The 23,912-nt window shown below is 48.7% G+C and overlaps 1 protein-coding gene across 5 annotated transcripts in view; it reads right to left on the minus strand.

Moving 5' to 3' along the window:
* Positions 1-23,912, minus strand: part of LEF1 (lymphoid enhancer binding factor 1) — a 66,271-nt gene that overhangs the window by 25,498 nt on the left and 16,861 nt on the right. For all 5 annotated transcript variants that reach the window (XM_065633458.1, XM_065633456.1, XM_065633460.1 and 2 more), the window contains exon 4: positions 2,033-2,165. In XM_065633458.1, coding sequence (XP_065489530.1) covers positions 2,033-2,165 — 133 coding nt within the window. The remainder of the gene's footprint in view (positions 1-2,032; positions 2,166-23,912) is intronic.

Below are 23,912 nucleotides of genomic sequence, written 5' to 3' on the forward strand. Positions count from 1 at the left end.
CCTCTCTTCACAGCAATTGCATAGGCCACTTCACTGGGGCTGCTCCCACATGCCAGCGGCACAGAAATGGGGAGTATGGAAAGACCACACACATCAAGGAGACTGTCACAGCCAAAACCAGAAGTCTCCAGCCCATGTTATCCATCCCCATCTCCGCCAGACGCTGAGCAAAGGGATCGAGAGCCCGTTCAGGAGCACCGAAGGGGCACGAGCTCCATGCCAGAGATGCCCCGGCTGCCCCCCGGCACAGCCCCTTGCTGGCTTCTGCTCGGGGATGGGAGCGGTGGGGTGCACCGGGCTAGAGAGGGCGAGATGAGCCAGAAGGGAGGACAGGCAGCAGAAACAACGCACCAGATGTTGTTCAGTTTGGATCTGCAGGAGAGGACTACTGGGGATAAAGGCATCGAACTGGGGTGCAGTAAGAGGAAAAGCTCTTGAGCTCACGGACTGTGGCAGCGGGGTGCGCCCCAGCCATCGCAGCCAGCTTGGGCAAGAGGTGGAAATCCTGTATTCTAACGCACACAACACCCGAGGGATTTCAAGGAATTAGTGTGAATATCCTTCTCCTGGACAGTGATGCAAAAGAGGAAGACAAATAAGGATAGGAGGTCTCCATTTGTTTCTTCCAACTCTAAAAATGATATTATACATGTATTTAAAGGCCAGGCTTTCCAGGCAGAGTGCTTTTTGTATTCTTGCTCCTTAAAAAAACCCAACCAACTAATCAACAAAAAGCACAAAGCCACAAGGCCATGGTATTTTCTGGATGTAGCCCATGTTATTATCCGTGTAGCAAGGCCAAAAGAAAAACCAGGCATTCAGGGAAAGTCAGAACTAAAAAAAGGCTCTCTCCCTGGACAATGGTGGCCAGATACCTCTGCAGATAAACAGGACAACTGTGCATGTAGACATGTGCAGAGCTTCATGAACTTGTCAACTACACCATGTGGTGAGACCTGTGTGCAGAAGAGGCAGGGAGAGGCACCTTCCAGCCCCAGCATTGACAGACTTCATGCCCGCACACAGACATCCGAACTACAGCAAACACCTTCATAAATGCTCTGTTCCCTCTCCTTCCCTCCTCACCCCCAGCTCTACTGCGCAGGCTTCTCCTTCTCGGGCCAGTTGCCTAAACCCTGGCTCAGACCCACACTGGCTGGGGTCAGTCTGCCCCTTGCACAACCACCGCGTTCCCCTCAGCTCCTGCATCCCAACACAAGCAGCACACCCTCCCCAGGAATCCCCTGGGTTTGCCAGGGGGGAGCTCCCAGTCCAGGCTGGAGCTCCCAGTCCAGGCTGGATTCAGCACCTTGGACCTTTTTGTTGCTTCCCCGGGGGTCTCAGACTGAGCCAGCGCAGGGCTGGTCTGACTCTCCCAGGTGAGGATTGGGGGGCTAGGTTTTGGTTTGTTTTAAGGAGTCCTTGGGGCACAGGGAAAACTGACACCCGCAAGTCGGACAGCTAAAACGGTGCTATTTGCAGAAGGCAGCAGGCATGAGAAGGTTAAAAAAAAATGTCATGTTTGCAAAGCCTTAACTTGTGCAGGCTCAAAACTGTATTTTATGGGCTACACTTCAGTTATGCCAGCTGAGGTATGGAAGAATTTGGACAGTCAGAATACAAGGACACAAAATACAATTTTGAGTAAAAGGGAAAAATAAAAGGTTTCAGTAACACCACTAATAAAGTACTTCTCCCCCGTTTTTGGGAAGGTAAGGGATGATTGCCATTTCCACATCTGCATGCTGCAAATCTTGGGCACCACATGGGAGGTGAGAACTGGCTGCTGCTTATTGAGATTTCAAAAGATCCTGATGAATAAAGCAAGCCTGAACTATCACATTAGAAAGAACACGAAGATCTAAACAGCCAAGTTAAATATCAGCATCACACCAGAATTACCATCCCCGAAAGCAGACACGCATGCCTGGAACCCTCCCTCTAAAATATTACAAATAAAGCTCTATCAGCAGCATGGAGGGGCATGAGGACTGCTCTGCATCCCCACGGTGCTGGGATGGGAGGGACTCACCTTGTTTGGAGCTGACGTCGGAGGGGATGTGAGACGGGTGCGACCCTGGGGAAAAGTGCTCATCGCTGTAGGTGATAAGAGGGGTGAGAGGGTGAACCGCATGAGAAGGCTGTACCACTGGCACCTTGTTTGACTGCAAGAGAAGAAAGAAATTAAATTAAACGATGTTAGAGCGGTGGGGCTTCTGCATTAAAAAAAAAAAAAAAAGACACTTCCAAAATGCGATTTTTACATATTTGTATTACTGAAGATGGGGGAACAGATGGACAGACACAACATTGAGGCTGGTGGATGGCAACCAGATTTGCTGCCAGAAACACAGGTGCCTGAGGAGGGATGCGGGTGGTGAGGAAGTGCAGGAAAATGGGTGGGGGCTGAGAGCAGGAGGAGAGGTGTTTGGGAGACATGGAGATGGGGCCGGGGAAGTGGCAGCTGCAGAGCCACAGGGCAGGAGAAGCACCGCGCTAGGCTGGCAGGCACCATGAACCAAGGGCTGCGACCAAGAGATGGCAGAGCCAGCGGCAGTGCCGAATAAACGCTTCAGTTATGGGATCAGCATTAAAAAAAAAAAAAAAAAAAAAAAAAAAGAGGTTTAAAGTGTAGGCTTGCCACATACTCAGCCTTAAGAGCAACTCAAGCTTCCTCAACTCCACTCCTCTCCATTGCCCTCCTGCATGGCCACGGCATGGTGTGGTGGGGACAAGCCCCCACTGTTTCCAGATGGTATGGTGGGTTTTTTCCCCCTTGCAATTTTACCAACTCTGGTTGAAATCTCTTGGTGTCTGTAGCAGGTAACTAAAAACCCACCCTTAAAAGCCTAATTTCATACATAAGCGGTTGGCAGCGGCCTCTCAGAGGGGTCAGTTAGGGAGGAGACCCGCTGACCGCTTGGAGGTGGCTGAGAGGCCTCTTGCCACACCACGTAAAGGAGAAACCAAAGTGCTACAAGCGCCCGAGAGGGTCCCGAAATGGTGACGTCCATGCAGGCCAAGACACACGCTTCCCATCAGCCCTTCCCAGCGAGGTGCAGGGAAGGGGGCACTTGGCATGACAGTGGGGTGCCACCCAAAATCACGCTCTCGGATCAAGGCTGCAAGACAACAGGACTTGTCCATCCGGAAGAAATGCTGCTTGAAACACAAGTTGCTCTCCCCATGGCAGGACGAGCCATAGTGATGATGCCACCACGTAAAAGGCGCTCCTCATTTGTACCTCGCCACTCTACCCTTCCCCTTAGCAAAAATAAGTATGGCACAAACAGGTTTTTAATAAAATAAGGAAAAAAAAAAGAAAAAAAAGGCTGTCCTGCACACAGAAACAGTGATAAAACTCAGCAAGGACAGCCTGTCAAATATAAGGATTTAAGAAAGAAATAAATCATTTAAGAGCGCAATGAAATTAATTTTATTTGAGTTCACTATTGAAATCCCAGCACAAACAGATGTCAGGACAATACTCCAAGTATAAACCCAGGATTTCTCTGGACTTGTGGAAGCAGAAGGGTTATTGAATGGACAACTCAATTTATTGTTAAGGCTGGTAGGAGTAGAGGAAAGGGAGCAAATGGGAACCAGTGCAGCATTTTCTCCTTGCCTTGTTTCCAGAGCACCACCTTAAGGAACTTGCATTAGCAGGCAGTATCTTCTTAATGTCTGACCTATCCCTCCAGTCATATAGCTCAGAATCTGGTGCCATGAATTTTTGCTAAATTATGCTATCCTTGCTCTCCTCTTAATTTTACGGTTTTCAACACAGATTTGCTTTCCTGTGGGAAAGAGATAAGAACCTGAGGATTTTAATTTAAGCTTCGGCCTTGTCTTATATTTTGCAAGATGGAGAGAGAAAGCAGTGCTAGTAGGTGTTTAAAAGCCAACAAGCATTAGGTCCATTTTTGTGACCAAATAATAAAAGCAATAAGAATTCTCAATAATATATATGAGTTGAGTTGTAAAGGGGATAGTTCAGGCTGCTATTCATCTTCCCTGTCTGTAAAAATTCAACAAAAAACTGATGCCAACAAATTTCAGATGATTTACAAATCAAGCCTCAGTCTTTAGCTACGAGACTGTGGGCCAGCCCACCATTCAGCAATGTCTTTATCAACAATAAACTGTATATTATGAATAAAGATCAAGCAATAGATGTATTTAGGTCACACACACAGCTGCTAATCAGCATTAATTTCTCAAAATTTAGTAATTAACATTTTGTATTATACTGGATGTAATTGTCATGCAAGCCCCTGGTACCAGGGTTGCTTGCTTTCAGAAATCACCCGTTTGTACTTCGAGCAAGCCAATCCCCCCCATACCCCCTCGCTCTCCAGCATCCTGCAGATTTTATTTTATTTTCTAATTCTCGGCACCTTATCCCCTAAGCCCACGGCAGCAGCTTTCAACGGGCAAAGGAACCGTGAGAAGTCAGGAGAAAAGCAAACCGCTTGTCAGCGGGCTTAAAATTAACATATAAACGGGCCGTATCTCCATTAAGAGCATTTGTGGATCTGTAGAGCCAGAAACTGGGAAAAAAAATATATAGTAACAATAAATAATAACAACAATAAAAAGCTGTCTGGCCTGCCTGCCCCATGCTGCTGAGGAGGACCCGGGTAGCTCTGGCAGCTAAATCCTGGTGGGCACCCAGGTCTGCCAGTGGATGGGGGCTTGGTGGGCTCAGGTCGAGCCTCCCCATTCCCTGTGGTCCCCCCAAGATGACCACAGTGATTGATGGGGGAGAAAACGCAGGGCAACACATGCAAAATGAAACGAGGATGAGAAAGGCCTGATGACGTATTTTCCAAAAGCCCTACAGACTAAATTGGTTCTGCTATGGCACCTGCCCCACAAGACAACCCGGATGGGTTATGTGGACCCTCCTACTAGAGAGGGCTCAGGGCAGGAGACCAAGACCTCACATGCAGTCCTGGATGTCCCTCTCACCACCCCTCAACCCTTCCGCCCCTAGGCCAGGGTGAGATGAGGAGCAGATTGGCCCCACGCACCATGGCTGCCCCATGGATGCTCACCCGGACCCTTTGCCCTGGGGACATCTGGACAGGGGATGACGCCAAAGCCCCTTCTAACGCCTACTGCTTGCAGTGGGCATTACCACACCAGAGGCTTTTCAGGGCTGCATGACATGGCCAAAATCCTACCTCACACTGGGGCACAAGACAGTGCTGATTAGAATCCTCCTACTGCAGCCCTGTGTCTTTGCCCACCAGCTTCTCCTCCTCCCACAAACACGCCATCCCTACTACATTACATTTGTCTCTCCAGATCCTCTGAAGACGGTGCGTAAGTCTGCAGAAACACTTGAGCGACTGACAGAGACTTGAACTGAGTGACCACTCATCTGGGTCAACGTGATCTCCATGCAGGGGTAACTGAGTCCTCCACGCTTTGCTCAGCCACTGCTAACCAGGTCAGCAACCACCAAGGCTCTCCTCGACACGCTCATGACATCTACATCTAATATGGGCACAGTTTGCAGACCGGCTTTTCTCCTCAACACAACCTTAAAATCTTCTCCTGCAAAACCCGATCAGTCCACACGCCTTCAATAGGACAATTACATAACTACCCATTGTCCTACATGAGGTTCTTCAGTATTTCAGTACAGAAATTATACTTCATCCACCCACCAAAAGGCAGTATTTTAGTGGAAGTTGGTACCTAAGCAGCTTCTAGAAACACAATAAAGTAGATAAGGATGCAACTCTCATTTCCAAGAGAATTTGAAGAAGCTGGACATTTGTTGAAATGTTTCCTAACACAACTCAAATGCTACATATGTGATGTACTACCACACCACATCAGTCTAGTCCCCTTCGTTAAACTCTGGGCCTAAGCTTCTTCATATGACCTGGAAAGTAAAGGAAACTGCACGTATAGTCTAGCTCAAGATTCACAATTTGGAAAAAATAAATAAATAAAAATTAGGACTTTATTTACAAACCTGAAGACCTTCTGTTATGCTTTAAGGCACCTTGTCATGCACGTCATAACCTGTTACTAACATTAAAGGTTAACAGCTAAGGGATCGTGCATGCCTGTTGGCCTGGGGACACCCAGCTCTGCCCCAAGGGACCCAGCTCAAAGGGACACTCGCTTCTGAGCGGCTAAACCTTGGTGGCATCCTTCTCAGAGGCCACTGGCCCACCAGGGCTCCAGTTCCACTGCGCAGTCTTGCAGCACAGCCTGTGGCAGCATCCTTTGGGAACTGGTCTTGCACTCAAGGGACCTCTCCCCAGGGCACTTCTGCTGCTCGGACATTTGCTCATCAGCTTCGCCTTCACAACCAGTATTTTTCATTTCTCCAGAGCACGTGCTGAGGCTGAGGTGAGGCAGTGGGACAGTCCCCTGAAGGGACACCAACAGGGCAGACAAGCAGGGCTGGGAGAGTATACATGTACTGGAAACAGCAGGAGCTGAATTATTTGGCCAGCTAATGCGAGGATGAAGCTGCTATTGGGTTTTATGACTGATCTGGAAAAAAAAAACCCCAAAATCCCTAATAAAATGTTGGTGGACAAAGGGTAAGAGCTCACAAGAGAGGGACGCTGACCCAGCAGTCGGCATTACCCCAGCAGGAGCTTCACTGTGCACCACATACCAGTCTAAAACTGTTGTTGTGTTAAAGTAACGCGGGAAAAACCACCCAGTTTGGTACAAGAGCAAGCGTTTCCCTTGCAAACAGCAGTCACGGTCAGCAAGTGGTAAGGCTTGAACTGTACTCAGGCATTTTGAGAAGGGCAAGGATGGGGGGAAGAATTCCGCCCGCCATGGCATTGGCACAGCTGCTGCCACATGGCTGGGTAACCCCTGCAAGGGCTCTGCACTGGTGAGGCTGTACCTGGATTCGCAGAGTTACTCACCATTTTAAACATGTACCTGTCCCCTCATCCGAGAAGTACACTTCGAGACCGTATAAATTAATCTCTGGCGAGTTGATGGTGAAATGCTGCATCTCAGATTTCACCTGAATCCAGGAAGTTTTCCCTCATTTTTGAAATCCTTCTGAAGAAAAGCAAGACTACCAGAAAAAAAAAACAAACCCCAAGCCCTCCCCAAACATCTAGCTAACGCTTCAGCAAAGGCCCGCACCTGTAAGGTATCCTACACGCAACATGTGTGCTAAAACTATAAAAAGCCTGAGACAGACACGGCAAAAATGCCTGTAGGTCAGCGCCAGGCGAGGCGGGTGGCTGGGAGGTCCCGCTGGAGCTGGAGGGACCATTTGTTCCAGCTGCTGCACAGGGTCGATATTAAATTAACGACCCTTCAAAGGACGTGCATCTACAAAGGCGGTCACAGACGGGCAGGGAGGTTTGCAGAGAACTGCGAGCAAGCGAGCCCGTACACATGAGACCCAAGCGCCCCTGGGTCAACACCCAAAGAGGTGCTGGGTTCATTTTTGGTTTGGTTTTCCTCTTTTCTTTAAACATAAAGCTGCTTTTAAAAAGCCAAAAGAGGCCCCAGCCTGTCTACTCTTCCTCTCCTGTCAACAAGTTGTACATTGGGTACAGGCATTAGCAAATGGTCTTCTCAATTCAAACTAAAATAAGCCAATTTAAAAACAACAACAACAACAGCAGCAAAACCACAAAAAACCCCAAACCAACGACAACACAAAGAAAATTTAAGAATGGAAAAATGCACGCATTCCCTTTTGTTCCCGAAAGAGAAGGCCATTTTGAAAAAAAACATGGCTTCAAGTTTTTGACAGCAAATGTTAAATTCAGGGGGAAGATACAACAACAGATAGCTCCTCAAAAAAAAAAACCAAACAACAAACCACCACCACGAAATATCAAAGAACAACTAAACCAAAACAAAACGACAAACCAAAACAAATAAAAACCAACACGCCAAAAAAACAACCGACCAACCCCAAGTCATTCCACTCTTGCTACAGCAGTACCTCAAAATAAAAGGACCAATGACTTGTTGGAGGATTTGGGGATACCTTGTCCTGAAGAGACAAGAAAAATTCATCCCTTTTTTAGCCTATTTAACTTCTAGTTTCTAGAGTCCTGAAATCATCCTTAAGCAGAAGGTTTTGGCAAACCCAGAAGATGGCTATTTCAGTTGTCCTCAAAATAGCGATAGCATTTAAATGGCTAAACTAACTCTGCATTTATGCCTTTGCTGACCAGCTGCTGCAATAAAAACGCAAGACCAAGAAGAATGTAGTTTTGGAGCAATGTCAAAACCAGGCCCGTGTCCATCATGGACAAGCTTTAGCACATGCGGACCAGAAGTGGAAGAAGAGGAGGTAATAGCAAGGTGTTTTGGCCAGAACTAGTTACCGATAGATGAAACAAGCTCATCAACAACAGCAATAATTGCAATTACAATTTCCCACCTCCTTGGGAGCTATCATATAATGTCCTTCCACAGACAATTTTGCAGAGGAGATGCAGCAAGCTTGATATACAGACAGCTCAGGTTACTCTCGCTCATCCCCAAACCATCTATTTAGAGCAAATAGTTTTATGTCAAAAGCCAACCTCCTTCTAGGCTCCTAACAGCAGAGATAATTTTCTGCTTAATTTTCAAAACCTTCTGCAATCCTTAGACAATACAGTTGGGAAAATGACATAGCAGGTATGGGGGTGGTGGATTTGTAACCTTAGATTTAGCCACACCTGAAGCTAAAATGAGCAGGGACAGGAAAACATGCTCACAGTAACACCCCACTCACAGGAAACAGGGGCTTAGGAATATTGTGATTTATGAAAGCCAAATAAAACAAGCACAGCCTTTTTACCCTGCTTCACAACTCAGCAACAGGAGGCCATTTATCTCACTGACCTTTCGTGCTTAAAAACAGCGGGGGTGACACTCCGGGGACTCGCCACGGTAAGGAGGCAAAGTGAAACACTGCATCTACTGCAACGCAAAGATTTACAGCTTTGCAACTGCTAACGCTTAGCCAGAACAAAACTAGAGTCAAAAATCGCATGTTTTGGGGAGGTAGTCGGATGGCTTGCTAAGGTCAGAATAAAACCTCCTGGTCCTCCTTTTCCTCACGCCCTGTACTTCAGTGCTTCACCATGTACTTAAGTTGTATTTAGCGCTGGGAGCCAGGGAAGGGGAGAACAAGAAAGTTAATTTAAGTCAATCATTGAAAGCTTCGCCCCCTCCCCAGGACGCATTGCATCGGGCGACCACAGTCACAGCATCCCAGGAGACCCCTGGGAGCTGGACAGAAGAAGCCGCCAGCGCATCAGCAGGCGAAGGAGACACTCAAGATCCCTGCTAGAGCTTCCCGTGGTTATTCAGGAGCAGGAAAAGTTTGTGCCCTTCTTCCAGTTGCCCAGCCCGTCTTCCTTTTTGGGAAGCCCGGCAGCAAGTGGCTGTGGCAAAGGGGGTGTCACGGCTGGAAACGCAGGCAGCGTACGAGGAGAGACAAGAGGAGTCGGAGCAAATCACTCTGCCTGAAGCCCGAAGGGTCGGCGAGTACAACAGCCACAGGAGCATTGCAAAGAAAAGAGTAAACGCGATTTGATAAAGCCTGGGATAAGCATCTATCTAGACGGATTACAAACAGTATCTGGATTCAGGTTAATTGCAGTGTTAGTGAGAAAACATCGCGCTAATGCCTTGTCTACATTCTTGTCTTTTTCCATCTTTTTCTTCCCCTCCCCTTCAACCTTGGAAATTAATATAGCACAACTGTGACGGGTTTTTGCTGAAAAGGTGTAATAAACATTTGAGTTCCCTCAAGACAGCTTTAAGAACACGGGCGTTGAATCTCTGACAGAAACATGCTTTATTTCAAGTGTTCATTAAGCACTGCCATTAAGTAAGTGATTAAAGCACACCCGGTATTAAAATAGCTTGATTAGAAATCCCCTGCTATCTCTGTTTTCTCCTCTCCCGTGACTTTTTAATTTGTTTGTTCTCGCCTGCTCAGGAAGGCTGTTGGGAGACCTGGAGCGCTGGTGAACCACGCAGGGAGCCAGGCAGGTCTTGCAAGGCTCCGATCGGGGAAGGAGAAGCCCCTCTTTAAGTACCGCAAGTTCACATATACACACAGATTATACTTAGTTTTGCACAGCCCATTAGTTTTAGAAATATGTAGTAATGACCGACAGGGCATTAAATTGCCAGCAAAGCCACATGCTTGCAGGGAAAGTTTTCCCTGATAAAATATTTTGCAATGTTTTATTTCATTCTCCTATCTAATTGCCAGTAAATGCTCTGCAATTTGCCAGCCAATGCTCATTTGAAGCTCCAGTTACTAAAGGATGGTCCTGTTAGCTTTGCCCATCCTGGACAGTTCATCTTTTTCTCGAGGTAAATATGTGCACCAAGAATCCTGCACCCAACAAGCAGCAACCTGCAGCATCAGATCCTACACTCAACCCCAGGAGTCACTAAGCACTCCCAAAACCTGGTAAATGGGACCATCAGCACTGGAAATAGTTCGGAGGACAATGCGCCCCATGGGCTGCACTTCCCCAGCCTTCACCCTGAGCAGCATCCCTGCTTCTGCCTCGTGCACCCTTGTCACACACAAGCTGGTCCCATCAGCCGAAAAGGCATTTTCCCCCATCATTTCCTGCGCTGCTCGCAGCCCTTTCTGGTCTTTATTGGCCAAGAGGAACACAGGCATCACAATGTTTTAACGAGCACAAGCTCAAGCCTCTGAGTCGCAGGGGTCTGGCTTACTAATTGCTTTGATGATAAGGACCATTGCCCTAAATCAGCACAGGAAGCCCATGGAACATCAGGGGAACGGGTGCCCGCAGCCCAGCTGCTCGCCAGGGCAGGATCTGCAGGGGTGTTATGTGCCAGGGAGCCCCAGGGGTTTTGAGTGGTGGGAAAGATGCTGGAGTCCATCTCACTGTCGCCTTTTGTGCCATCTTCAGCTCTTCCCTGGCGACAAAGCTGCTCTGGTTTGTGTCATCAGAGCCGCCTGCTGAGTTAGGACAAAGACACAAGCTTGTTTTGCTTGCCTCGAGGTTATCAGGATCCCCACTCACAACAACTTCGATATCTTCTCCGGAGTACTCAGGACCACGAGCTAATGTGCCTCTCCTGAGCAAAGGGATGCACTTTGGTCTGATATTCAAACCAAGGACACCTCTGCACCATTGAGCACCCACTTAAATCAAGCAAGAAAACCGCTCATGCAAGTGAAACACCATCTACTACACAAGCACACAAGTTTTGTGTGAAAGCAGGTGGTGTGACAGCAGCTTCTCAAGCCCAGCGTTCCTGTTCTGGCAGACAACGTGCGTCACAGGATGGGACGACTTTTCCTCATCAGCCTCCTCATGTCCCACAGGATACGGACCCAGGCTTCTGGGGGGAACCCAGAAAAAAACCCATCCTGCACCCTGGTGACAGGAAGATGCCTTTCGACATTGCATACAAGGCAGATCAAAAGTGCTTGAAACTCTTAAATGTATTTATATTAAGTCTATGTTACAGCCTATTCAACACCACATGCCATAACAAAGATCATCAAGAGGCCCTGAAGACTGAGAAATGGGTCAACTTCTCTTTGAGTGGCGGTTTTTAAGATACACTGAATAGAAATGTTCTTGATTAAGAAAATACAAGTGCTTGACGTGCATTGGGAAGACAGCTCTGTTGCGTAGAAGGTAAGGACAAGGGCTCAGACGCCTGTGCAAGCACCTGACACACCTTTACGTGTCCAAAACCTCTGTTCACCATGACAGGGTATGAAGGAAGCACCAGAGGGGCCACTTTCTCCAAATTTGAGGCTCTCAGGCACGGCTGACCCTGCATATGCACTGGAAAAAGTTTTCAAGTAACTTCCCTGAGTCTGGCTAAACCGTATTAACAGATTTATCCAATAACATGCAAATTCAGGTTTTAATGAAAAGTCTTAAGTCCCAGCTCTAAGTGATTTGGACTTTCCTGCTAATGGCATCTGCTAATGACCAAAGATTTAATGCATCAAGTCTTAGCATACATCAGTGCAAACAATATAACCATTTAGTGGAGGTAAAAAGTCATCTCATTAGACATCCATCACTGGATGTGGGCAAGATGGTCTAAAGGCTTAAAATAAAATATTCATTTTTAAACTAAAAAAGCCCCCAAAACCTAAAAACGTACAAATTATTAGGCCAAAAGTAGCAGTCTGCTAAAGCTTCACTAGGATTGAAAATGCAAACTGCAACGTTTATCTCGAGGTAAAACGCATTTGCAAGTACTTAATTTCTACAGCACTGTTCCACAGAAGGCAAAACCAATTTTAACAGGAATTAAAGCAATAGGGCCCTCCAGAAACAGCAAGTCTCTTCAACAGGTGATTCGAACCATCAGTTAGTAGAAGGTCAAAATGGGAATTATTTTTCCTACCACATTGTGCAAAATTATTTCAGTACAAGCAGAAGTGTTGAAAAGGTACTGACTTAATTTTATAGATCAGTCCCACAAGGGTCCATCACGTGAATGACACACAAAAACATGCCCTAAAATTACATTTACATATAGCTAAAAATATAAAAATCACAGCACACAGCTAAGGATGAGCAAAGAATGACTCGAACAAGGCATAGGCTCAAAGGAGCACAGCTGCAAATGCTTTTTTTGGCCCAAACCATCGATGCTGACTGTTTCATTAGGGCTGTTGGTGCAAACATGACGAATAAACCTACGGCAAAACACCACTGTACACTGAGCTACCCATGTGTAATCTAAACGCTCGGTAATTTTATTTCCATTTGCCAAACGGCATCTCAGAAGGCAGAAAAAAGGGACCGACAGCTCCAGGCACAGGCTGCCAGTGGGAGAGGACTCAGGTCAGGGCAGCACTGTAACTATAATGGGCCTGTTGCAAGCAGCCAGCCTGTTTGCAGAAGCAGCAGAAAAAGGAAGGGAAAAGGGGTACCCATAAAAGATGGAACGCCTCACCTTCATGCCTATCTCCCAGGGAAGCTTTGGAAAGATTTTTTTTTTTCCCCCCTCCTCAAAAAGCAGACATGGCAACCTCATGGCAAGCTGTGCCTCCAGCTGCAGAGCGGAGCCATCGAAGGACGCCCGGAAGGATGCTCCTACATCAGCTTTGGGGCCAGATCAGCCTCCAAGAGCTGCCCATCCCTGCCAAAACACCCTCATGACCCATGGAGTCCTCAGGACCCAAAACACATCTTTCCCAGTGTTGGTGGCACTGGCTCTCCAGTGGCTGGGGTGGTCCCAGTTTGGGCAGCCCTTGAGATGCGGATAAACGTGGAACTCACCTGCTCCCCCTTCCACCCTGCTCAATTTGGTCTGTTACTACTAAGCTCCTTTCCCCAGTTGGCCACAGGGCTTAAAAAAAAGGTTGCTGGTATGCACAACGCACGTGATGCCTTTTAAATCCTGCGTAGAATATTTCTGCCTGCTGCTAGACTTTTTTTTTTTTTTAAATTCAAGAGCTAGCTGCCTTAAAATTAAAAAAAATCACTTTAAAAAGGAAAAAAACATACCCAGTCCACAACCTAAGTCTTGTGCAGCAGGCACCTACATCCTCATAAAAACCCTGGGCTGGGCTTTGTAACATAGGTAGAAGTCTAAACATCGTAAAAAAAGAACCTAAATTGCCAGATTGCCCAAGCCTCCAGTAAATCACCCTTCCAGATGGGCTTACGGCTGCACACAGAGCCCCGCTAGTAGCAATGGGTCACCTCGCAATTATATTTCAGTCCTACTAAACTCAACAAACATCACATGAGAGTTGTGCTCAATTCCCTTAAAGAGGCACTTCCGAAGTTTACTGTTGCCCCATCATTACCAACAGTTTGATTTTTCATGCAATTAGCACTCCCCTGTGCAATTAACTGTCCCCTGGAGCGTGGCAGAGGAAGAGATGGACTATTTCTTATCATAACTGCGTCCCCGCTCAGTACTTTTCCCTGCAATAAAAGCCGCGCTTGGGAGGAATACAGCTGTGTTAAGACTCTGCAAAACACCGCTATACGATTTATCAGGCAAAAAACTAGCTCACGCCAGGAGAGCTTGGGGAGGCATCCAGCCCCTCTCCCCGCTCCGCCATCGACAGAGGTGCCCAAACGAAACACTAACCCCTTTCTTTTTTGGGATGGACACAAGAGGTATCTACACAAGACCTGCCCGTTGCACACACACTGCTCTCCCCTGCAGAAGGAGCGTGGGTTTTTTTAGCTTTTTAGCTCGATGCTCTGGGATCTGCGGATCACCTGGGCGCTGGGCAGCAGAGATGGGTGCTCCTGCTGCAGGCTCCGCGGATGCTGCACACAGACGTATTTTCAGTTCGCTCAAGTGGCTGCATGCCCACAGGTAGTTGTACAGCTTGCCACATTTATTTGCAGATGAGGTGAATTTTTACTGGCCCTTTACTCAAGAAACAAGCTGCAAGACAGATTCAGGGGCAGCTATTTCGGACATTTAAACAGGGAATAAAGTGCTTGTGTTCTAAAAAAAAAAATATTAATTTTCCCCTTTCACGGCACTAAGTGTCCTTGCTGTGTACTACCGCATGCTGCTGGAGAGAAAGTTTGTCTAGGTCTCTCTTACCCCTATCCTATACCTAGGAGAAGGATGCCTTAGCCTCATTTAAAAATGAAAATTACCCCAAGTTTCAGGCTGTTAACATGCTTCCACCATCTCACACGTGCTGGGTCACAGCCAAGATGCTATCACACTGTGAAACGCAGGCAGAAGTCATCCCCCCTGCCTTTCATGTAGTTTCAGCACCCATGCCTGAAGGCAACAACAACAAAAAAATCTATGATTCTATGAAAAACACCAAATCAACCAACTGGACTCAGGATAGTCAGGCTCCAGCTATAGCCAGAGACGGGGCTGTAAGCCATGGGGTGAATCCCCGTCACCCCGACTCGAGGGGTGCAGCCCCTCGCACCACCAAACTAGCACAGATGTAAAAATACAGCATCTAACATGCAGAAGCGGAGATGGGATTTGCTCATCTCGAACATCTCTTCCTTCCGCTCGCCCTCCCCTGTCCACGCACAAGCTGCTCGTGGGGGACAACCAGCTCAACATGAATAATTAAATACCACCCTATCAGAGCAGTGAGAGAACAATATCCTCTCTCTGGAAGGTACCATGGATAACTGCTCACATAACCAATATTTTGGAACTCACCGTTTGTATCACTTGCACCAAACTAGGAGCTGAGAACATGAGGAAAGCAGCTCCTTCGGTGTGGCACAGAGATTGAGCACAGCTTTTCTCAGCATCAAGCTCTCTCTCGCACTAAATCAGAGGAAGGAAATACTGCCTCCCCCGCCTTTTTTTTTTTTTAAAAAAAAAAAACACCTTTCCTCTTAGAGAAAACCCAGGCCAGGTGTTACATGCTCTCAACATCAAGCTAAGGCCGGGGTGGCTAATCTGTAGGTTCACTCGTTAAGGAGATAAAGGATTTGAGTGTGGTGCCGCAGCCGGGCTGTGGGAGCCGTGGGCTGGAGGAGTGCTGCCGGCAGCCCAGTGTCACTCCTGGAGGAATGCCTGACCTTTCCTGGGGCTTTGATCATGCTGGCTCGCAGCGTGAGATAACCAGCCCTTTGCAGAATCCGGAGGTAATAAAAAAAGCAGCTTTGAGGCCTTGTGTTTTTGCAGGCAAATACTTACCTGTGTTCCCAGCACACTGCCCAGCCCCAACCACCACCCTCCCCAGATACCGGCCGCTTTAAAGCCAAACCCACCACTGTCACTAGGGGAATCACATAAAGCACTCAGGTGAGAGTTTTTAGCTCTTGTTTGATTTCTCTTAATTGAAGAGGGTACTTGTGTACTCCTCTCATGGAAGATGCACATACAGAGACACAAAAAGGAGCAGAGCAACAGAAGTATGGTCTCCAATTAGTATGTGATTAAGCTGTAAGTAGGATAATAGGAGGAGAAATATTGCATCTTACACAAACAAGATAGCAAAAGAGATAAATAAAAGCATAGAAGGGGAATAAAGCTTTATCCCCAGTTCCCCTTTGGACACTCAATCTGTACAGAACGGAGTGGATTTGCAGAAGGGTTTTTGTTTGTAATTATTTTAAAGCAGGGGGTGTCTTTTTCAGGACAGTTCATGATGGGTGACTTAAACAAACCAGTGCAGTACCAGATTAGTAAAGCGTGAAACACCTGGAGCTCTGGGTTGCATATGCTGAGTCTGCAAGCGATAATTGCATCAGTCTTAAATACTTCCTTTAATAAGTCTACACAAACGCCACGTCCACCCAACCTGCTTTTGGTCACCAACCTAGAGAAGTTCGCATGATCTTCTCAGGCTGGGGTTGGGTTTTGTTTTGTTTGGGCCACTGCGGTACAGCGTCTAAAGCTGGAGCTGCAATTCCTGGGTGCTCTGTGCAGGTTGAACACGAGGCGCGGGGCTCACTCTGCAGCGCTCCTCAGCTGCAAGCGGGCTGATGCCAAACCGAGCAGACCTGGATAAGTTACCCCTCTGGGGGGAAAAAAAAAGTTGTGCTTAGCTATGCCGTCTTCCTCACGGGGGTTAACTATGTAGATTTCAGATGCAAATTTTACTTTAGGGCAGGCTTTATGGTATTAAGAGTCTCTTTTTCAGCCTTCTGAAATTTCATATGTATACATGCTAGAGCTCTCTCATCTCTGTTAATTGGGTTTTGTGGAATTTCAAGGCCCGGGGGCCAAGGGGGGAGTGCTGCTGATTAAAGCACGCCTTGCAGAAGTGTTGCACAGTAACAGGAGGGAAACTGAATTCCTCTGAGCTACCTGCCTTCACCCCTGCACCCCGCCTGCCGCTTCGGAGGAACCCCGTCTTTTGCCCTGGCCTTCCCGAGGGTGTGAGGGTGGCGCCTGCCCCCTGTGACAAGCATTGCAGGGAGGATGCTCACCCCTGCTTCTCTGGTCGCTCGACATTTGAGATTTTGAGGCTGGTCCGCAGCTACATTTGCTCACTGCACGGTGCCCGCGTCCTCGCTGCAGACCTGAACGCGGCTGTTTGCCCACAGCCACGACCCCAAAGCAGAGGCGATGGAGGGAAGGCAGAACCCACACCCTGACCTACACACTTTAGGACCATTGAGGAGGAATAAAAGGCTGTTTAATCTCATTTTATCCCCTTTCATAACCCAGTATATACTTGTGTGTCAGAATCTGTTAGGCTGCGATGCCTGAATTGATGAAACGATGTGTGTGTGTCTAGCTGTGTGCATTCGTCCGTCCCCACAATGAGGGCACAGAAAATACCCGTTGTTGCATTTGGCCAAACTGTATCTCTCCACATATGAGGATCCAGTCCAGGAGCTTGCTCGCTGGAGCTAAATACAGATATTCACACACCCATTATAAATGCAGTCTAGTTTCATTTTTAACCCACAGGAGGGTGTGGAGGGAGAAGACATCAAAGCACGGACACAGGCTGCCCTGGCATTCTGGGCGTGCAATTTTGTCTTCCCCTCATTTCCCTCCTCTCCAAACCAGCTGCCACAACTATCACGATGCTTGCCCTCCGGCCAGTGTGCTGGAAAACTGGTTTCCAAGGCAGTCATTAATCTCTCCCCATTACCCAGCTGGCACAGGATTTTGCTCAGATCAGGGGACAGGCAGCTCCGTGCCCTCCGAAACACCGGTGGCAGCTCCGGCAGCCACGCGTGCCAGGCACCCACCGGCCCCGCCGCCTGCACCGGGCGCTGCCTGGCACCGCAGGCGATGCTGCGGCAGAAGTGCCACCACGCAAGGGATAAAGAGGGTAAAACTCAAACACGGGCACTGAAGAGCACTGAAAGAGGATGGAAATCTGATGTGAATTAAACAAAACCCGCCCGTCAGCAATGATGGTGAAAAGAAGTGATACGCATCTTTGGGGGAAGGTGGCTCAGATCAGGGCTAAGTTTAGAGGCTGACTTCTTGCATAGCAATAGCAGCAGAGTAGCCCCTACATATGCAAGTTATGCAAGTGAAAGATGCACAGTAAACCTTCAGCAAGAAAACACAGCTGGGCAATGTTACGCTTTTCCTTCAGCCATCAGGTTTCAAACCATCTGGGGTAACAGAGCTGGAAATACACAGATACGTACGTGGTATGCTGAGCACAAGCAAGGGCTGCTCCAGTACAGCTGAGCTGAAACACGAACAGAGCAGGCTTAGAAAGTAATGACGCATGCCACTGCAAGTTTGCCAGAGAGGTAAAGTGACAAGAAGTGTGTTTTGTGTGATTACCACCTGAAAAGCAGCTGTTTTACCGTCCCTCATCATATACTGCACTGTCGCCACAACAATATGAGGCAATGTTTGACCATCTATATCGGTACAAAAATAACCTTTTGAGGGAATACTGTTTTGGTATGTTGATGGGGTGATTCATACCAAACCTGTCACATCCTCTCAGTAATACTGCTTATTTGCTACTTTTAGAGGGGAACAACGGGGCCTGCTGGGAGTCCTGTGTACACGTACATAAACCTGCATTTGATCTGTCAGCAGGACCACAGGTTCCTCCAAGAAGAAGAAACAGCCAGACAAGGTTTTGATCTTCCTTAAAGTACCGCTTATCTCAGCTTTTGTTTGTTTTCTGTTTTTCGGGTGTGGAGTAGCGTCTGATGTGAATGCCACCCACCGTAAGCTATCTAGGCAACGAAACAACCATCATACACCACCACTGGAACAAAAATAGCAGCACCTTTCTCTCCCCTGCCTCCCCGGGGCACAGGCCACATGCAGGATGGTACTGCCAGCACGCGCAGCTACACGTACATTTTGCAGATCGCAAAACTGGAGGCACTAAGTGTGGGTCTCCTATCGTTGTCTTGCACCCAGGGGAACCACAGAGTCCTTCCTGATGGCTACCAGAAAGAGCAGCCCTTCCCAAATAGCCGTGGAGCAGGGAGGGATGGTTCCCCCCAGGCCGCTGGCGGGGGCAAACTCCAGCTTGGCCCAAGGAAAGCTGCCACCTGAGGAACAACCGAGTGAGCATCTGCAGGAACAGCTCAGAATGGTTTGGTCCCATGCGACAAGCCTAAGCCACAGAGTGCTGAGCCTTTCCCTGCTGCCCAAGTCTTCATCCTCTCATTCCCTCCTCGCTGTCTAGAGGGAATGCCAGTCCACAGCTAGACACACAACAAGGTGCAACAGCAATGGTACCAAATCCTAACTTGACTGGGGAACTGGTCTGAAAGGGTGCAGGTTAATCCAACCTTTGCCCATGCTTGCAGCTTAGTCCCTCTAAACTTGGGAGCATGTTGGCCAACCGTGGCCACACCTGAGCAGTGGGGAGAGGTCTCCAAGGGGCTACACTCCTACCAGTTTTCAAAGGGAAGAGAAAGGACCAAAAACCCCAGCAACCAGGCAAAGGAAAGAGCTCTTAATTAGCAGGAGGCAGCAATGAGCTGCTACGCTGCCTGTTTTGCAGCAGCCAGCTGGACAAGCACACGGTGCATGGGGCCACCAGCGAGCACCACGTCAGCTCTCCATCCCCAGCACATCCCTCCTCACTGGGAAAGGACACAAACCCCTGGGAAACCGAGCTGCAGGGTCTGCTGCCGAAATCATGCGGGGCTCCTGCTGAAAAGCGCACTTAAAACGCACACTAAAAATAGAGCCCGCACTGATGCTATGTTTAGCAGGAGGGTGCACGTTTTTGGAAGGGCCGTCGTCCCCTCCAGCAGCAGGGTATGCCCTCAGGATGGTTCCGCAAGCCAGCCCCACTGCAGCCTCAGGAGAGCTGCATTTTCTTACGGAAAGGAGAAGGCGGGTGGCAGGAGACCATTCGCAAGCCCGCTGGGCAGCAGTCCCTGCTCTAGAGCAGCCGAGCGGCAGGCAGTGCAGCTGCGCCACTGGCCTGTCCCACCAGCGGATGCTTCCTTCCCTGCGCCCGAGTCTTCTACCTGTGTAAGCGCAATAACGAGAATCGTGTTCTTCATAAAACACTTACGGACATGTTGCTCCATCCAGGCACTTGGGAGAGCCAGGCATGGCTGTAGGAAGGAATGTTTAATAAAGGCCACTGAAAATTTGTCAACTAGTGAAAACACAAAATGTCCCACTTGGCTTGTCAAGCCAAACATCTGTCAAAACCCTTCACTAACCACCTCTCAAGTAAGAGCAAAACACCCATCCACTGGCTGGACCACTTAGACTATGGAGGCAGATCTGGAGCCAACACGATACAGACACCGGTCTCTGCACCAGGAAGCCCAAAGGGGCAGGTTTGCGCTTTCCACATTTCACGCTGGGTTTCCTCTCCCCCAGAGCAAAGCCAAGGTGATGCACAGCACGAGGGGAGGATGCCACGCGGTCTCTGTGGATGCTGCATGGGACAAAGTGGCACCTTCCCCCACTGATGTGCAGAGCCCCGTGGGGTGGAGAGTGTCCCACCTCCGGCGCTTGGGAGGAACCACTGAAAGCCGAGATTCTAATTAAGACCATGGCTTCGGTTAATTGAGTCCAATTCACCTGTGACATGAAGAGCCCCAATCCCATCAACAATAATGGAACTGCATCGGCTTACACCAGTAATGACTTCAAATCAGCAGCATAATAAAGCTAATTCAATACTTCTCCAGGTCCAGCAGACGAGGCTGCCATGGGAGAGAGCAGGAGACAACCGCCGTGCCAACACCTTGTCTGGAAGATAGGGCGATGCAAATGGCCAGGGGGTCGGGTTGGTTAGAAAGGCAGGAAATGTTAAAAATGAGGTAAGTTTCGAAAAACGAGGCTAAGGCTTACTTTCAACATTGAATTACTCTTGCAGGTGACACTGCGCAGGCGCTGACTATGAAGCAGTGCTCCCCACACCTACCTGCCAGGACGAGGAAAAGCAAAACGCTGCAAGGCAGCCACAGGTTTCCAACCCACCATGTGCTGCCGAGCCACCCCGCCGAGCCGGACCCGCCGATGTGGGGTGCCGGGGGCAGAAGGGGTGTCACACGCGTGCCGGGTATCGCCCGCCAGGCCGTGGGAAGGAGCTGGCAGGAGGCGGCCGCGCACTGGTGGCCCCGGGGAGGAAAGCGCAGCAACATGAAAGTTGCCCGACGTAGGCAGACATGCAAATCAGCAGCTGCACGGCCGCACCGGCAACCTCCTAATTGCTGTGATGGCAACCTCCTAATTGCCACGCCGCCACTGCTCTCTTGGGGCGGGGGCCAAGGGGGAAAGCCAGGAGCGGGAAGGAGCAAAACCCTCCTGCCAGGGCAGGGGATGTACCGCCGGGGCCAGGGCCGCCCCGGGACAGCCCGAGTGCCCCGAGGGGTGGGAATGGCACAGCTTGGCCCCCAGCCGTCCCACACAGGCCACTGCCTTGCACACACAAATTTGTCTCTGCCTCCAGCCAAAAAAAACTAAGCCGCCACTCTTCTAAAGAGACACGCATTATTTTAGAGCAGTCAAGTTATGACTGGTCTGATTTCCATAACACACGCTCTGCAAACATCTGCCTGTTATTTAAGGCTTGGCTCCACCAGGACAGAAGTTGAACGGGGCAGACCCTTGAGCCGGTGCATCCGCAGGGGGATCCTTGCTGCTGGAGCCACCTCAGGGCAGAAACCTGCCTGCCGGGAGCTCAGGACGGTCACTCCTCGCTCCCAGCACCACAAGTGACTTCATATTTCTGTGCTTTTCCCTGAGCGCCGCCGATGCTCCCACTGCCATCCCAAGAGGGGTCCGCCCTGCTCTCCACCAGAAGTACCTGCTCATGGCCCCCAGACCTCTGCCACCCGCGGGAGGACCCAGCTGGAGCATCTCACCCAGAGAGACACAGGCTATGCATCACCAGCATCCAACAAATCATTTGGCACCTTCAGGCGATCTGCCACTTTTGCAAGCCGACCGTTGAAACCTGAGTGTCCCAATTAGACGAAGTTAAACGCTGCCCTGAACGATGAGAGACGAGCGTTGCTGGCAAGAAAGTTATCCCAGCGTTATTGGACTGCTCCCTCGCTACTTAGAGACCGCAAATTGGTGTTTACTTTAGAGGCTAAGTAGGCCAGCTTTGAGAAATCGCGCCTGCCCTGCCATCCCCCAAGCTCTGGCTTTCCGGGGGCTCCCCGGAGGCCACAGGACGGACCCCCAGATCCTCACCACGCACCTCTGTGCCCTACCCTTGCTTTCTGTTTAGCCCCTGCTCCATCCCAGCCTGACACAGCATTTGGCTATTGCCTTTATTCCCTGCATGCTGTACTGGGAATGCTGAAATAACGGAGTCTCTGTACCGCAGTGAATTGACACAGGCTAAATCAATTAGCTGCTATTGCTGGGATGCTCAGCCAGGCCAGATCAAACAAGACAAAGAAAGAAAAGCCCCATGCCGAGAGGAACCAGGCCCAGTCAACGCATTCATCTCCAATACTTTAATCATCATATTTGAAATGGGAAGGGCTGGTGGCCGATGCTTCCCAAAGTGACTAGGTGCAGGCTTGCTTTCCTAGGGCGGCGGGGCAGAGAGGGCAGGCAGAGCACTGCAGCTCCCACTCACCTCTGCTCTGCCCTTTGTTTCCATTCAACACGCACCGCAAACAAACACAAAAAAAGCAAAATATTCTCTAAGTTCAGTTAAGACACTTTCCATTTCAGGTTGGGTTAAGCCCTCCTAGTTTATCCTGATTCAAACCAGCACATTTTGGAGCTTGTCATCCTTATCATCCTTCAGGAAGGTCGCAGAAATGATCACAACACACCGCATGCCTCCCATGCCCTCCTTCTCTGGGCAGGATTAATTATTTTGCAGTAATCTTTGCTCTGCATCTGCTGTCCCAAGGACTGCTGGTCTTCCTCCCACTGACTTTTGCAAAACCACAGTGGTCCTATACCCAGCATTTTGAGTACCAAGCCCTGGACACACTTTTGCCTCCGCAAAACATAAAATGTTTCCTTTGAGAGATTGACAATCGCTGCTGAAAAGACTTCACCTACAGCTGGGACTGGAGGAAACAAAAACTGGTAAAGGATGAAAGCGTCTCCACACCACCCAGCTATAGCTGGGCAGCCTCCAGCTTCAGCTCAGCCCTTCGTGCAGCCACTCCTGATGAGAGGTATCATGCCATGCTGCTTCTCACTTCAAAGAACACAACCATAAGGAGAACTATTAAAGCAATTAAAAAAAATTATCTTTAAGATGCAATCTACCCAGAGATGAACGGGAAAAATTATCAAGCTGCAGATTTTTATAGTTTTGGGGTTTTTTTTAAGGCAATAACTGGCTGAACGTTTCTTCTGAGTAGAGTTACCTACAGTAACTTCTACCTTATCAAAATGAGACTAGAGGTATCATTTTTTCACATTGTGGGCCACATCTTCCATACCATATCTCATATCAATAGTAACATCTATACTCACTAACCCTTTTCCTGTTCATTTCATAATCCCATAAATGCCCCTGTAGCAGCTCATGCAACTGTTTACATAGAAAAGCGTGATTTATGTTTTTCTCAAAGCAGTGAAGGCAGCAGTTCAGCAGCCTCAAGTGAGCAGAGCCAGCCCCAGGTTACCAGGTGGCTGTCTGAAATTGCCTCCTCAAATTCTTGGTGGAGAGCAAGACGTACCATCAATACCCTTGCCTCAATTTATTTGCATCTGCATATCCGGACTCCTTTATTCTTCCTCTTCTGCTCTGTTGTCCCATCTATGACACGGGTATTATGCCACACTCGCAGGGAAACAGGCTCTGAGACATCAGCTACCGGGCTGAAGTCGTGCATCAACTAGACTTTCCCAAATCCTTCGAATATTAGTGCATTCCCGTATTTTTGCACACAATGTATGATCCATGTCTATTATTATTATTATTATTATTATGCCGTCAGCCACCTTGTCCTTCAGACAGGACTCGAACATGCGTGCTGGTCCCTGTTATAAACACCTTTAAAGATGCAACAGGAACGGAAGAACCTCAAAGCCAACAGACCTCTTTCAAGGAAAGCTTTTTCGGTTTGCCTGTACTCTGAGAT

The sequence above is a fragment of the Caloenas nicobarica genome, chromosome 4 (assembly GCF_036013445.1).
Source record: "Caloenas nicobarica isolate bCalNic1 chromosome 4, bCalNic1.hap1, whole genome shotgun sequence".
Classification (NCBI taxonomy): domain Eukaryota; kingdom Metazoa; phylum Chordata; class Aves; order Columbiformes; family Columbidae; genus Caloenas; species Caloenas nicobarica.